This window comes from Genypterus blacodes, unplaced genomic scaffold, assembly GCF_046128005.1.
Source record: "Genypterus blacodes isolate CSIRO-AG114 ecotype Tasmania unplaced genomic scaffold, CSIRO-AGI_Gbla_v1 ptg000022l_1, whole genome shotgun sequence".
NCBI lineage: Eukaryota > Metazoa > Chordata > Actinopteri > Ophidiiformes > Ophidiidae > Genypterus > Genypterus blacodes.
The window spans coordinates 3729655-3743918 of record NW_027466835.1 but is presented as its reverse complement, the minus strand read 5'-3'; the positions used below and the strand labels follow the sequence as shown (position 1 = coordinate 3743918).

Here is a 14264-nt window from a genome sequence, read left to right as displayed (position 1 = left end):
GATTTTCTTATTTCCCCCTGACGTCGCTTCCGGTCTCTTCTGAGTGTAGCTTTCCTCCAGCATGGCGGACACTGGTGTAGTGGAGGCGCTCCTGCAGCGGATAGAGAAGGCAGACGACGGCGTGGACAGCGTGGAAATAGCGGGCAGTTTGGGAGTGGACCACCAGCTCGTCGTGGGGGCCGTGAAGAGTCTGCAGGCGCTCGGAGATGTAAGTTTACCGGGCCGAGGGACACCGGAAGTCATACCGGGAACGTCAACAGTGTTCATTCAGTGTGACTGACGCAATGTAACCACGTCGAGCTAAAACATTGTCGAGCTGTCAGGTCCACTAGTAAATGTAGAAACGAAATGATTTGGATGAATAAGCATGCCTCTTTTAATGTATTTGAGCTCTAGTTTGATTAGTTTTAAATGTAAAAATCAAATGAATCAAAATAACAAAGTCCACGTAGATCTGTCTGGCTATAGTTTTGTCTTGTGTATATTTATTTATACATATATATATATATTCGGAAAAATGACTCGTGTATCATGCTCTGTTGAGTTTTTGCACTTTACTCGCTCTTTTTTCTCTTTTTCTCTCAGTCATTATCAATATTTACGCCGTTAAAACGCATCAGAATCACACGCACATAAACTGACCGCAGTCTCTTTTGTTCCCCGCTGTCCAGTTAATCTCAGCCGAGCTCCGTTCCTCCAAACACTGGGAGCTGACGGGCGAGGGCACAGAGATCGCTGAGCAAGGCAGCCATGAAGCCCGAGTGTTCGGCTCCATCCCCCTGGAGGGTCTGGCCCAGAGTGAACTCATGGTGAGAGCACGGTGACGAGCCAAGTGTGGCAGGGGGGAGACATACGAGGAAAGTGTCATTGTTGAACTTTTGCTTTTGTTACCTTCAGAAATTATCCTTTGGGAAGATCGGCTTCAGCAAGGCCATGTCCAACAAGTGGATCCGCCTGGACAAGGCTCACGAGGGCGGCCCAAGGATATTCAAGGCTGTATGTACAGTATTTAAATCTTAGTGTGGCTTTTTAATGAGCCGTATCTTGCTGGTTTCCGGGTCTAAAAAGTTGCGTTTGTGTGTTTTGGGGGTTCCCAGGTGGAGAGCATACAAGACCAGGTCAGAGAGAAGCTCCATCTGATTCAGAAAGGCCAGGCTCAGCTGGACGAGAAGGAAAAGAACGAGCTGAAGAAGAGGAAGCTGCTCTCTGAAGTGTAAGTGTTTGCTATGATATTATAAATACAGAACAAACTCTTCATCCCATTTAATCCCTATGCAACAAAGCTAGAATATGTTTGAGACCAGGTTTAAAATGCCTGATATCTTTATAAGACGAGTATGTAAGAGGCAGTGCTTGTTCTTTTCTGTCTCCAGGACGGTGAAGTCTTATTGGATCACTAAAGGCGACTCTTTCAGCACCACAATCACCAAACAGGACACGGAGCTCACGCCTGAGATGATTGCCAGGTGATGAATCCTTTCCTGCTTGATTCTCTTTGTTTGTAAAATCTATTCATGCATGTTAGCTTCAGGTTGCTCTGTCTTGACCTATGAAGCCCTCTCCTCCAAGTGTGTGTTGACCCTCTTGTTGCAGTGGGAGCTGGAAAGAGAAGAAGTTCAAGCCGTACAACTTTGAGGCCCTGGGCGTTGCCCCCGACTGCGGCCACTTGCACCCCCTGATGAAGGTGCGAACGCAATTCCGGCAGATCTTCCTGGAGATGGGGTGAGACCCTGTGCACCACACTGCTCACGAACACTTTACACACAAAGGCATGGATGTAATGAAACACAACACGTCACACACGGCTCTCTGCTCTCTGTAGCTTCACAGAGATGCCCACCAACAACTTCATAGAAAGCTCCTTCTGGAACTTTGACTCCCTGTTCCAGCCCCAGCAGCACCCAGCCAGAGACCAGCATGACACCTTCTTCCTGTCTGGTGAGACTGTGTGTGTGTGTGTGTGTGTGTGTGTGTGTGTGTGTGTGTGTGTGTGTGTGTGTGTGTGTGTGTGTGTGTGTGTGTGTGTGTGTGTGTGTGTGTGTGTGTGTGTGTGTGTGTGTGTGTGTGTGTACTAGGACATGTCTCGTTGTATTAAAATCCTCTTAATTGATTTTTTTTTTTGCGAACCCCATTTGTTCAGACCCCGCCCTCGCCCACCAGTTCCCTCAGGACTACCTGGAGAGAGTGAAGAAGGTTCACTCAGAGGGAGGCTACGGCTCACAGGGGTGAGACAGATTAACCCCATGAATATAGTTTAGTTTGTTTGCGGTAAATGAATGGACTAATCGACGAACATCAGCAGATATTCAGTAAATATGTGGATATGTCCTAACAGGTACAAATGCGAGTGGAAGCTTGAGGAGGCTCAGAAGAACATCCTCCGCACACACACTACAGCAGTCAGCGCTCGCATGTTGTATAAACTTGCACAGCAGGTGAGTGGCAGGTTTAACATACTGGATACTTGACTGATGGAAAACAAACAGAACGTTCAACCTCTACCTTCTCCTTCTCTGTCTCCCCTCCCTGCCTGTCGCACCAACCATGCCTCCTCCAGGAGAAATTCACCCCGGTCAAGTATTTCTCAATTGACCGAGTGTTCAGGAACGAGACCCTGGATGCCACCCACCTGGCCGAGTTCCACCAGATTGAAGGGGTGGTGGCCGATTACGGGCTGACGCTGGGAGACCTCATGGGTATCCTGCATCAGTTCTTCACCAAACTAGGTGAGGCTTTTGGGAGATGAGGATACATGTTTCATTTCTCATTAAGATCCTGTTTAATGACCTTATAAGCCTGTGAGTTTGTCGAAGCTATACACTGCAATGTACAACGTATGTAAACTGTCTAATCTTAATATCAACAATCTTAACTCTCTATCTTTCCCAGGAATCACCAAACTCCGCTTCAAGCCCGCCTACAACCCCTACACAGAGCCCAGCATGGAGGTGTTCAGCTACCATGAAGGTGCGGCGCAGCTCCCTCACACTAACGTCCTTTACTCTAACCTGCCGTAACTGTGAGTAACTCGTTAGTGACTCCTGAGTTTTCCTCTTTATTTACAGGACTGAAGAGGTGGGTTGAAGTGGGGAACTCTGGGGTGTTCAGGCCAGAGATGCTGCTGCCTATGGGTCTCCCTGAGGATGTGTCCGTCATCGCCTGGGGACTGTCTCTGGAGAGGTGAACACACACACACACACACGTCCAGCTTACTGATACACGATCATAATATGGATTTGTGAATGGGAGGATCACTTTAATGTTAAAACTACAATTAGTTGATGATCTATGCGGGATTTTTCCATGTAGGGGTTAAAGGTGTGTGTGTGTGTGTGTGTGTGTCACAGTGTCTGTAGGTGTCATCCAGGCGTCCAGCTCTGTGACCCACATTTCACTTCATTAGATTTCTTTAGCAGGAGAGGATTATGATAACAATGCCTCATTATGCTGACATTATTTAGTTAGATTGACATTTCTGTGATCTGAAGTCTGGGTGATGTTTATCTGTAACGTCATAGTCAGTTAAGTGTAGGGTGTTACATGGAAGTTGGTAGCTGAGGTCAACTGTCACGGCTAATAACTGTGGATTGAATGACCTCTAAAAGGCTTCATAATCCATGTCGACTAATCCTCAGTCTTCCAGCAAACACTGTGTTGTTTTGACCCGACACACAAACATCTTTGGCTCTGTTATGGCTGCGTTTACGTGATCTGTTGCTCACCGGGACGTTCCCCCTCCTCCTCCTCCTCTGTCCTGCAGGCCCACCATGATTAAATACGGCATCAACAACATCAGAGAGCTGGTGGGACACAAAGTGAACCTACAGATGGTGTACGACAGCCCCATATGCAGACTGGACTCTTGAGTTTCCTTTGGGATGTTCACCTTCCTTCACCACCTAACATGTCCCGCCTGTGTCAGACCTGAGAAAGCCCTCCACCCTCCTTGTTACAATACAAACTTACAGACAGACTCCCATCACTGTTCCTCCAGGTGCAAAGAGGCCTTCACATGTGGGTTTGACTCTTCTAAGGGCTGTGACACGTTTAGGCTCTTTTTTTGTGGTACAAACCAAGAACAGCTATTTTTCATGCCTCACTCTGGCCTACTAACTACAGCAGACGCCCTACTTGTAAACAACCATTCTGCTCTGAGGATGTTACAATAGCACAATAAAAGATTTTCCAAATACAATCTGGCTCATGTATTTGTTGGAAAGGTGAGATATTAACTGGAGAACTTAAAAAGAATCCTGTGTGTGTTGTCACAGTTTGAAGTTTCCTTCCACCTTACCACTGTGTGGCAGCACATAAACAGGATTTAACAATAAGAATGTGTGTATGTGATCAGATCTGCCCTCCATAATAGCTGCAGCATGAGAGGCTCTGCTCCATGACTGAATGTGACACCTGAGGTATTGGCTGCAGGATTAACTCTTGTTTACGTGTCGATTTGCTGGGAGTGCCTAAGTCTTCCTCTTAAGATAATCCTGCTGTGTCTTGAAATAACATTTTACTACCTGCTGGTTGGTTTACTGGTTGGAATCGTCCTGGTTGATGCGGCTGCGAGAACTAATCCACTAACTAAATGTGTAAGAAGAGCAGGAGCTTGTCACAGGTTGTAGTGATCTACAGCAGCCTGACAAAACCTTGTAACTGGTGTTAACCTTACATGTAAACAACAGATACAGCTCTCTTACTATACAATTCCATAGCAATCTACAGGGGGGCCTTACTTTGACTTTGCTGTTATATGCGCGTGTGTGTGTGTGTGAGAGAGAGAGAAAGAAGGAGAGAGAAAAGAGTCTTGAATCCATATTCTAAGAGAGCATTTACAAAGGACACAGATCATAGATAATATCTTTGCTTTTGGTTCTCAAGTGTCACATGGCAAATACAGATGGACTCAAATAAACTGTCTCTACACATCTCACACATGATAACATTCACATCACGTGTGTTGCAGTCTGAGCTCAGCTTAACTCTCTTGCCTCTTGAGTTAAAGGTGAAGAGTCAGCACATTGATGCGCAAAGTCAACAAAGCTTTCCTTGATCATAGTCATATTAGCCGCGATTACTTTCCCATCATCAGACCTCCCTCGGCATGCTGATCTCCTTGTTTGGCGTCGGACAACCGAGGAGGGAGAGCGGAGAGCTTTGGCTGGTTGGGCTGTGTATGGGGAACAAAGAGGGGATGTAGGGAAGGGCAGACAGCACGAGCGGGCTGCCCAGGGGGCTGTCGTCCTGGGGCAGAGGGATGATCACGCCCTCCTGGTCCCAGACATGGAAGGCGTTGGCGTGGGGGAATGAATGCGTTGACGAAAGATTTCTGGAGGTGATCTGCTCAGGGTTATTGTTGTCCTTTTCCTTTTCTTCATCACAAGGGGGACCCAGCAAGCAGTCTATAAATAAGGTTAGTATAGGTTTAGTATATTCCTGGTATCATGAAATCAGTGGGTGCTGATGTGTTTGGGTAATATAAAGACAAAATAATGATTTTGAGTAGTAGTAGCCTTCTAATTGTGCACCCAGATGTTTTGCTTCTGTGTTATTGGAGCATCAACATGTAAGCAAGAGACCTAAAAATGATCATTCATACATTTCAATGCAAATGTGCGTTTTAAACATGTACTGTCTGTGATGAGCTCATATCTGCAGAGTTGTGCAACAAGACAATACCTGCTATGTCCATAGCAAGATCCTTGATGAGATGTCCGACAATTGCATATGCAACTCCAACAACTACCAAGGCAGCCATGAGCAGGTAGAGCACCCCCTTTGGCAGAGGGATGAGCTCCTTCACTGCGGGTTTGTATTGCTTGTACAGCGGGTCGTCCAGTGACGTTGAGTAAACTGGGTAAAGTTGTGCTGCGTGAGAGTAGTTCGAACCGGTCATATTGTAGCCACTCATGATTCGGAAGTTCGTTATTAATCCACCTGAGGATGTCTGCTTGTCGCGTGGATTCGTTTTGTCTGAGAAACGTGAACCCTCCTCAAGTGGCGACGCAAAACCGAATCACAAACAAAAAGATTTTTATATTCTACAAAAGACAAAACAAGAAAAAAGCAAGTGTCAATATTAAAATGAAATAACACGAATCTAAAATAAGAACATGCCTACTTTATCGTTGTTCTTCACCGTCTTTAGCGGCTCCATCCCGGTGTCGGAGCCCCGATGTGTCCCGCTGGTCCGCGTCTCTGTCCCTGGTGCTGAAATGTACCGCGCGCCCCTCCAGCAAGTCCTACCGTGAAGCTCCGCCCACTTCCCCGCCCCTCCATCAAACTCCACGCAACAAGTTACTGACCCCGCACAGGATTATGGGACACCTTGTCTGTGCGCGTTAAGTCTTCCATGTTAACAGATTTACCACGAAGTCTCCTCATGGGAATTCACACAAATCCTTTCCAGAAGTGTGATCCAGGAGCTTCACACACACACACACACACGCACACACACGCACGCACACATTCACACAGGTAAGTAGCCTACAAGGAATGCAGATTTCAACACAAACGTTTGTTTCATGTCCCAATCAATAGCAGATATTTTGGTACTTTTTTTGGTACTCGTGCCACTTGTACTTGTAATAATAATACAATCCAAATTATAGGTACTACTACTACTACTACATAATGCTGGAAATCTTCCTAATGATGTGACTGTTAGACTGCCATAAAGCTGCTCTAGACGAGTGTACTTGTGTTTGAGTGAGAAGTGACCAGGAGAAACCATCACGCCCAACTTCATCCTCCTCACAGACAGCACAGACAGAACATTTTGTCCATTTGGGGTACAATTAGTCACAGAGAGTCAGATCTACACATGCCCAAAAGATGAAAGGCCATTGGTCCAGGAAAGAAAAGAAGCAATTTCCTTATGTAAGTGTGATGTACAACATGTCTGGGCATTGTGGACAGCCTGGGATTTGCTGTTTTTTTAATTCCCCCCACTTCAAAGTGAAAGCGGAGGCAGACATGCAATGGGGCTGGAATGGGTGGATCTGTCAAGCAGCCTGCCTGCCCCCACATCCCTGCTGCCCTGATGGATTTAGAGAGAAAGAGAGATTACGTGTTCGGCAGCACTGAGAACATTTTGTGGGGTTCACAGCTCCCTTAATTTCCCAGGAGGTGAACTGAGGTAGAAAGGCTGGAGTGAGAGTTTGTAAGAGTGTGAGAGATGAATACAGCTGAATGTGGATGTGGATGGATGTGTGTGATGTGAAGCACGATGAGCATTGAGTATGTGTTTTTGTGTGAGATCAGGAAACCACAGTGCCACGGTTCACTGCATGTATTGCTTAACATGGTGTTTACTATTATCCCATTGAATGCTGATGCACCTGATCCTGCATGTTCTGTTTTCTTGCATTACAGCTTTACATTTCACTGGTTTCATCACTACATTTAAAACACAATATATGTTAAATATTGCAAACGGAGTCTATTATCCTTTTATAATACAGACCGGAGGATTTATTTTCAGGCACCTTCTAATGTTAATGGTGGCTGCGTTCCATTTAGTCCAGCACGGGCCGGAATCCTGTCATCCTATAGTGTTGTATTGTTGCCCACTGGCAGCACAACTAAATGGGACGGAGCCATTTTTCAACGCATCTAGCGACACAAACGTCACGTTGAGGTGAGTTAAATAAGTGTGATTAATTCACTAATTGAAGAATGATAACGTGTTACATTTACAAACATTTATTTTTAAGATCTTCCAACCATTTCTTGTTAAACTCTAGATAAGTGAAAGCCAGACAATTACTGGTTAAATTCGCTGATATGCTAATTAGCATGTTTCTGACTCAAAGCTAGCACAGCTAGCGCAAATATAGTTAAAACAATAAACCAACTTGCGTTATGTAACTTTATAATAGTTATATTGTTGTTTCCAAGGACTTTAAAGTAGTTTGTTAGTAGTTTAACGTGTTTCTCTAGTATGTAAAACAACTATTTCTATACAACTAACATGGCTATGACGCAGCGTTTATTCAGTGTGATTCATTGACTTTTCCTTGATGTGTTTTAGGTTATTTCTTCTTTTTCTAGGCCATGGCTCAGTCATTCCCGTCCAAATCAGCTCCTTGCTACCAGTCCACCCCTAAACCTGCACCCCACCTGGTGCCTCTGCCCGAGCAGGTAAAAGGTTATAGGCTTTACTTTGCATATATACCAGAGTTTGCTGAGTCATGTGATGTTTGTTCCCCCAGGACCCCTCTGGAGGACAGGATACCCTGGACCTCAGTGTCCCGAAGGATGACCCAGTGCCATTTGTGGCCCTGAATAGCGACCTAGAGCAGCGCAGGTGTGGTGTTATGTAATATTAAAGTCCTGTGTGCACATTTGACATCTGCTCTATGCATTTATGAAGAACATGTGTTGTGTTGTTTAGGATAAAGTAGGAAGATCTGGCAGTCTAATGTATATATGTTTATATTCCTGTTTGTAGTGACTGTGACAGACCCACATGTTAGGACATTCAACATAATCTGATCTATGTGCAAAACCCAGGAAATCCCTGGAATTCATGTTAATGTTCACTCAAGTTGATCTTCCTCTTTGTTGTCCAGTGTGGACTCAGGTGTCTCCCTGAACCTTTCCAGCATCAGTGAGAGCACTGATCCACGTTTGAGTGGGATACCTGCTGAGGAAGGTGCTGAGGCTGAACTCTCCTTGGATTCTCGCCAAGCAAAGATTTACCAAAAGTTCCCAGGACCTGTCGAAGAGAATCAACTAGAGCAGTGGCCCCTGCTGCGTGAGGTGAGAGCTGCAGGGTGGGAAAGATGGTCAGCACAGTGATTACCACACTTATCTTAAACAGATGCAGTGGGCAGCTCAGCCTCAGGTTAAAGAAGTGACGCTTGTAATATTCTGTCATTCCTGGTATTTTCTCTGCACACCCACCAGGTGAGCGCAGTTTGTCAGGAGATGAGCGTGCAGTTCTCCATCCTGGAGCAACCGATCAGCCAACAAGGCCTGACGGATGGAGACATGGAGGGCGACTCCGACTCAGGCTGCCCCGAATGATGGTTTTTCAGTTTAAACAGATAGTACGTGTATGTGTTCCTCCTAAAGTTACTATCTATCTTTATGAATGTTATTTTTCAGTCGTTTATACTTGCAGGTACGTTGTTCCTTGTGGAATTGAAATGTGTGGTTTATAGTCAGAGTGCATGAGTAATGTGTGCAGGAAAACAGAGAAATCTTTCCAATGTTCTTTGACAGGCTTTCAATTTGACACCAGCCATTTTGTACATTTAGCATTTGTGTTAATAGAGAATTAGCACTAAAACGTTTATGGCCCTATATTCTGTTCCCCCTCGCTCTTTTATCAGCTTTTGTCATATTTGCACTAAGAAATGGCAGCTAGGTTTGTGAGTGCTGCTACACCGTGATCAAAGGAAACAGCTGTACTCTTCTCTTCCTCTATTGAGACTCAATTCAAAGTAATGACATGTTATTGGGCCGATTCAGTGCTGTAAAGTTAAAAAAACAGCAGGAAATAAAGACAAACTTCAGCATTACAGATAGAATGGTTTTATTTTCAGGATTCACACCATCACCACAGCAGACAGAGTTCATAAATAACCGTCATCTGTTAAAACCTCTCAACATTCTTGACCACGGACAAACCATGCAAAATCATGACTGCGCAATAGTATCAGTAAAGTGCTAGTAGTATAGTACACCTGAAAACAGTAACGATTGATCAGTAAATGTCTTTACTGGCATTGTTGTGATTGGCTCTTATGCTGAGCTGCTTCATAATTTAAGTATTGTGGTAGAGTTGAATGATCTTTGCTCACACTTATAACCAGCAGCAGAAACCAGTACCAGATGTCACACTGGTATATTGGGAATTAAAATGACACATGTTCTATGTCATGAGTAGAAAACTAACTCTCTTTTAACTTGAGTCCACCTTTTCTCAAAATAAAGCACTGAAACTTCAGTAAAATTATAATTGCCGCAAAACAGATTAAACAAATCTAAAACTCGCTTGTGCCGTATTACAAGTTGACAAGCAACTGACATTTGAGACGGCAGATTAAGTGTCTGCCAAGAGCAGGGACGGCACAGAGAGGTCGTATCTATTTGCCCACGGTGAAGGACTGTAACCCAGTGATGGCTCTGCCCAGGATCAGAGCGTGAATATCATGAGTACCTGCAGGAGGGAAGAGATGAGATGTAGGTGAGACACAGATCACAACACAGTGACAGAAACTATTATGTGAGTCTGAAAAACCCAGTCCCTGCCATTTTCTGTTTTTCTGTACTTGGTCCCTCACCTTCATAGGTGTTGACGGCTTCCAGGTTCATGACATGACGGATGATGTGATACTCATCAGCGATGCCGTTTCCTCCCAACATGTCTCTGGCCTGCCGGGCTATATCCAGGGATTTACCACAGCTGTTCCTCTTCAGCATGGATATCATCTCTGGTGCAGCTCTGATTGGAAAAGAGAGGACATACAACCAATGGTCCAGGCAGGGATTTTACATTCATGATGACAGTGCGACTACATTGAATGCCATACAGGGCCTGTGTGTAAGGCCAAAGTGGTTCTTTCAAGCTGACACAAGGCACAAGACAGCAGAACAGCAACCTGGGGGCTGGAAATGATTCAGGATATAACTAAGTCTTATCAAACCCAAGTTTTCCAGCCGAACGTCTCCCTTGGATGAGCACAAATTAAAGACAAGCAGTAATTTCAAGTAACAATTCCAGCTGCATTTACTTCTTCTCATCGATGAGTCTTCCCAGCTGCAGACAGGACTGTAGGCCAATGGTGATCTCCGTCAGCATGTCAGCCATTTTCTTTTGCATCAGCTGATTCCTTGCCAGTGGCACTCCAAACTGGATTCTGGTCGAGAGAACAAGAAGAACATTTGTCAAGCACAGCATCAAAATAGAGGTATAGACTTGTAAGATAATAATATCAGATCAAAGCGTCCTCACCTGTCCAGTGTGTACTCGCGAGCAGCATGGAAACAGAACTCTGCAGCACCCAGAGCTCCCCACGCGATACCATACCTGGCATTGTTCAAGCAGCCGAAAGGACCCTGGAAGGAGAGAGCAGAGTGAGGAGCAATTCCCTGTGTGTAACGCAGAGTCGGTGAAATTGCACACAAAAGATGTCGAGTTTGTTTTAAGACATTCCTGCCTCTTGTTGTTCCACTTCACTCACCCCAAGGCCAGAGACATTGGGCAGCAGGTTCTCCTCAGGGACCTCCACCTCGTCCATGACGATCATTCCAGTGGCAGAGGCTCTCAGGGAGAACTTTCCTTCAATCTTGGGTGTGGAGAGGCCCTTCATGCCGCGCTCCAGGATGAAGCCGCGGATCTTCCCGTCGTCACATTTGGCCCAGACCACAGCGATATCTGCCACAGGGGAGTTGGTGATCCTGAAGGTAGAAATTTATGTTTTCACTACAATATCCCAATCAAATACTTGTGTGATTGGACCTACAAATCATGACATGATCAATACTAAAAAACATTTGTGGGTATCAATTTCAGAATTATGAGAGAAAAAAATTATGGTCATAATTAGTCTTTGGATTTACTCTTTTGCTCATTTATTTTGCTATTTTACATTCCGAAAATAATTGTGATCTTCCTTTCACTTGAACCAAAAACCTCAGTGCGGTTTGGGGCATTTTGTAAAGTAACTTTGCATAACAACCTAGCACCAATAAGATCTCATACTTCCACTGAGGTGAAGAGCTCCCCTGTGTGGACAACTAATGACATCACAGAACTGTTGACGTTGAAAACAGAAACACCGTCTTGAAGGCAATTTTACAGTCCTGCTGGTATCATGAATGTACGTTTGTATAAAACCAATCTCTGTGTTCCTGCTGTTGATGTTCTTGAAACAACATTCCATCTGGATCTTCTTACCAGGTCTTTGAGCCGCTCAGGGTGTAGGTGCGACTGGATGGGTTGTACTTGGCTTTGGTCTCCATTCCGCTGGGGTCACTGCCATGGTTGGGCTCAGTCAGACCAAAGCAGCCCAAGATCTCCCCACTAGCTGGAGTGACGGATGAAGGAAGGGTGATGACGATGCCGATACACAGTAAGTCTTCATCATGTTATTTCGAGTGAACGTCAATAATAGTTGAATGCTTCCTCGTCTCCTCTCCTTACCCAGCCGGGGGAGGTACTTCTGTTTCTGCTCCTCCGTGCCGTAGGCGTTGATGGGGTGCATGACGAGTGACGACTGCACACTCATGACAGAGCGATAGCCGCTGTCCACTTTCTCCACCTCTCGGGCGATCAAACCATAGGCCACATAGCTTGTCCCAGCACAGCCGTAACCTTCATATCAAAGGATGGAGAGTTATGATTACCAAAAAGAGGAGGAGAGTGTAACATGACTGTAAAAGGTTGTGTGTTGACAGGCTCTGGCTCACCTTTGATGGTTGGCCCCAGAACACCCATCTCTCCCATCTCTGACACAATCTCTCTGTGGAACACTGAAAGAAATAACAAAAAGCTGCTGTTAGATGAGCTAAACGTTATATCACTGATGCCTCAACAACCCGGCCCAGGAAGTGGAAATGGATGGATGACACATAAACAGACCAACACATAGGTCAGCAAATATTCTGGCATTCATTAGATGTTAGATTCTCATTAAGGATCTCCAGAAGCTGAAGACAACACAGACTCCCTAAAGTAGGATTGAGCTCAAGTAGTCCACATAGGTCTGTCCTCTTGGTTTACCTTCATTTCTGTTTGCCAGCAGGATGCGAGGCATGAGTTTGTCCTGGCAGTACGTCCGGAAGGAGTCTCTGATCATGATCTCCTCCTCTGTCAGCTGACCCTCAAGGTCCAGGGCATCGCGCCAGTTAAACTGGACTTTGGCTGTCAGGTATTTAATAGAGGAGTGATTTTAAACTTGTGATATTGTAGGTAAAACATGTTTTGATGTGAGCTCTTGGACACTTGGACTTCATACATTAGCGACAATATAAACACGTACGTGCTTTGCACTTCTGCTCAGTCTTCTCTGCATCTGTAGAATTACAAACCAGACAACAGGCTGATATTACACAGGTGCTTAATATTACACATAAAATGTTAATATTTCTTACAATAACCAAACAAACAATAATAATCTGTTCAAACAGCAAAAAGTGTAAAGTAACAAGTGTGTTTCGGCCAGATATCAGGGCCTAGCAGACAGTCTGTAATAGCTTAACCTGCTATAATGTATATGTATATTATGTTTAGAGCTCTTCAGCAGACAAGAAAATAAGTTTAATTTTCTTTCTGATGAACTGAACCTTAAAGAACCGACGTGTTGTAGTATTTACCACGTGTGGCAGGTGCTGCAGATCCCTGTGCTCTGCAAGCTGAGAGGATGGCACATCTCTGAGGCCGGCTCAGGAGGCGGAAAACACTACTTCTCAATGCCATGGCAAAGGAATCTGTCAAATAAACGGGAAAGTGTGAAGTTATCTTAAAATAATCTAACTCACTTTCAGGGATCCATCCTGGCTCCGCTGAGCGGGGAATGTTTTTAAGTTGGGATGGACAAAAGAAGAAACAAAGATTGCCCTTGAAATACCAAGACAACAGGAAACATTTAGGATCAATTCACAGGCTTAAATAGGCCGAGGAAAACTACTGGCTTCTATATACGAGTTTAAAGAATAGTTTTAAGTTAAACTATTATCTGAGTTTAAGGCTACACATTTTAACATCGACACCTTCTACTGACTCCTATACATTTAGAAGGGTAGTATGAATGCGAGTCTCCCAGACAAAAGATAAGTACAATTTAGTAGCAATCGCAAACTACAATATATTCTCCACTGAAAACAGGTTTGGTCAGGCGACTGTTTGTCTTTAGCTTAGCCATGCTACACCAGGTAAACTGCGTTAGCTCACAGAAGCTAGCAGATAACTTCGGTATGAAAAACAATAATCTCTGTCAAAACTGTCAAAACTACCACAGCGGCAGTATGAGTACTGTGGTTACAACGATAAAAACGTGAGGGACTGTATATTTGAGACTTTAAATGTGTTTATTAGGTGAAGAGTCGCGTCCTACCTGCACTTTTATGCCTCACACACTCAGATGAAAGACAGCGGACGTCAAAACATCCAACTACGTCATCGCGTAAAGGCACCCAAAGCGTCTTCAATTTGTCGCCATATTGAATGGGTCTTTATCTACGTGGTACCTATCTTATGCAATTAATTAGTCAGTGGCCACCTTAACTATCTTATAAAAAGGAAACGTTTTGAT

General features: G+C 44.7%; 2 protein-coding genes across 4 annotated transcripts; one reads left to right on the top strand and one right to left on the bottom strand.

Annotated features, from left to right (window-relative positions):
* The first annotated feature begins 25 nt into the window (after nucleotides 1-25).
* Nucleotides 26-4195, top strand: farsa (phenylalanyl-tRNA synthetase subunit alpha). Of its 2 annotated transcripts, XR_012961060.1 has the most exons (14): nucleotides 26-208; nucleotides 672-809; nucleotides 898-996; nucleotides 1098-1213; nucleotides 1374-1466; nucleotides 1594-1722; nucleotides 1823-1938; nucleotides 2141-2225; nucleotides 2336-2435; nucleotides 2558-2726; nucleotides 2890-2967; nucleotides 3066-3180; nucleotides 3761-4018; nucleotides 4078-4195. XR_012961060.1 is itself a non-coding variant. In XM_076143167.1 (13 exons), the coding sequence occupies exons 1-13, from the start codon at nucleotides 62-64 to the stop codon at nucleotides 3864-3866; spliced, it is 1491 nt and encodes a 496-aa protein (XP_075999282.1). In that variant the 5' UTR covers nucleotides 26-61; the 3' UTR covers nucleotides 3867-4195. The 2 variants fall into 2 exon arrangements, 1 of the variants encoding a protein (XP_075999282.1); XM_076143167.1 differs by having other exon boundaries at nucleotides 3761-4195.
* Nucleotides 4196-9942: 5747 nt separating this feature from the next.
* Nucleotides 9943-14156, bottom strand: gcdhb (glutaryl-CoA dehydrogenase b). Of its 2 annotated transcripts, none has more exons than XM_076143109.1 (12): nucleotides 14067-14156; nucleotides 13327-13440; nucleotides 12993-13025; nucleotides 12734-12874; nucleotides 12421-12483; nucleotides 12155-12325; nucleotides 11909-12038; nucleotides 11193-11409; nucleotides 10964-11067; nucleotides 10743-10868; nucleotides 10293-10453; nucleotides 9943-10168 (listed from the first exon to the last, which is right to left on the bottom strand). In XM_076143109.1, exons 2-12 carry the CDS (start codon nucleotides 13427-13429, stop codon nucleotides 10095-10097), a joined length of 1323 nt encoding a protein of 440 aa, XP_075999224.1. In that variant the 5' UTR covers nucleotides 13430-13440; nucleotides 14067-14156; the 3' UTR covers nucleotides 9943-10094. The 2 variants fall into 2 exon arrangements, with proteins under 2 accessions (XP_075999224.1, XP_075999223.1); XM_076143108.1 differs by having other exon boundaries at nucleotides 13327-13442; nucleotides 14023-14113.
* Between the last annotated feature and the right edge of the window lie 108 nt (nucleotides 14157-14264).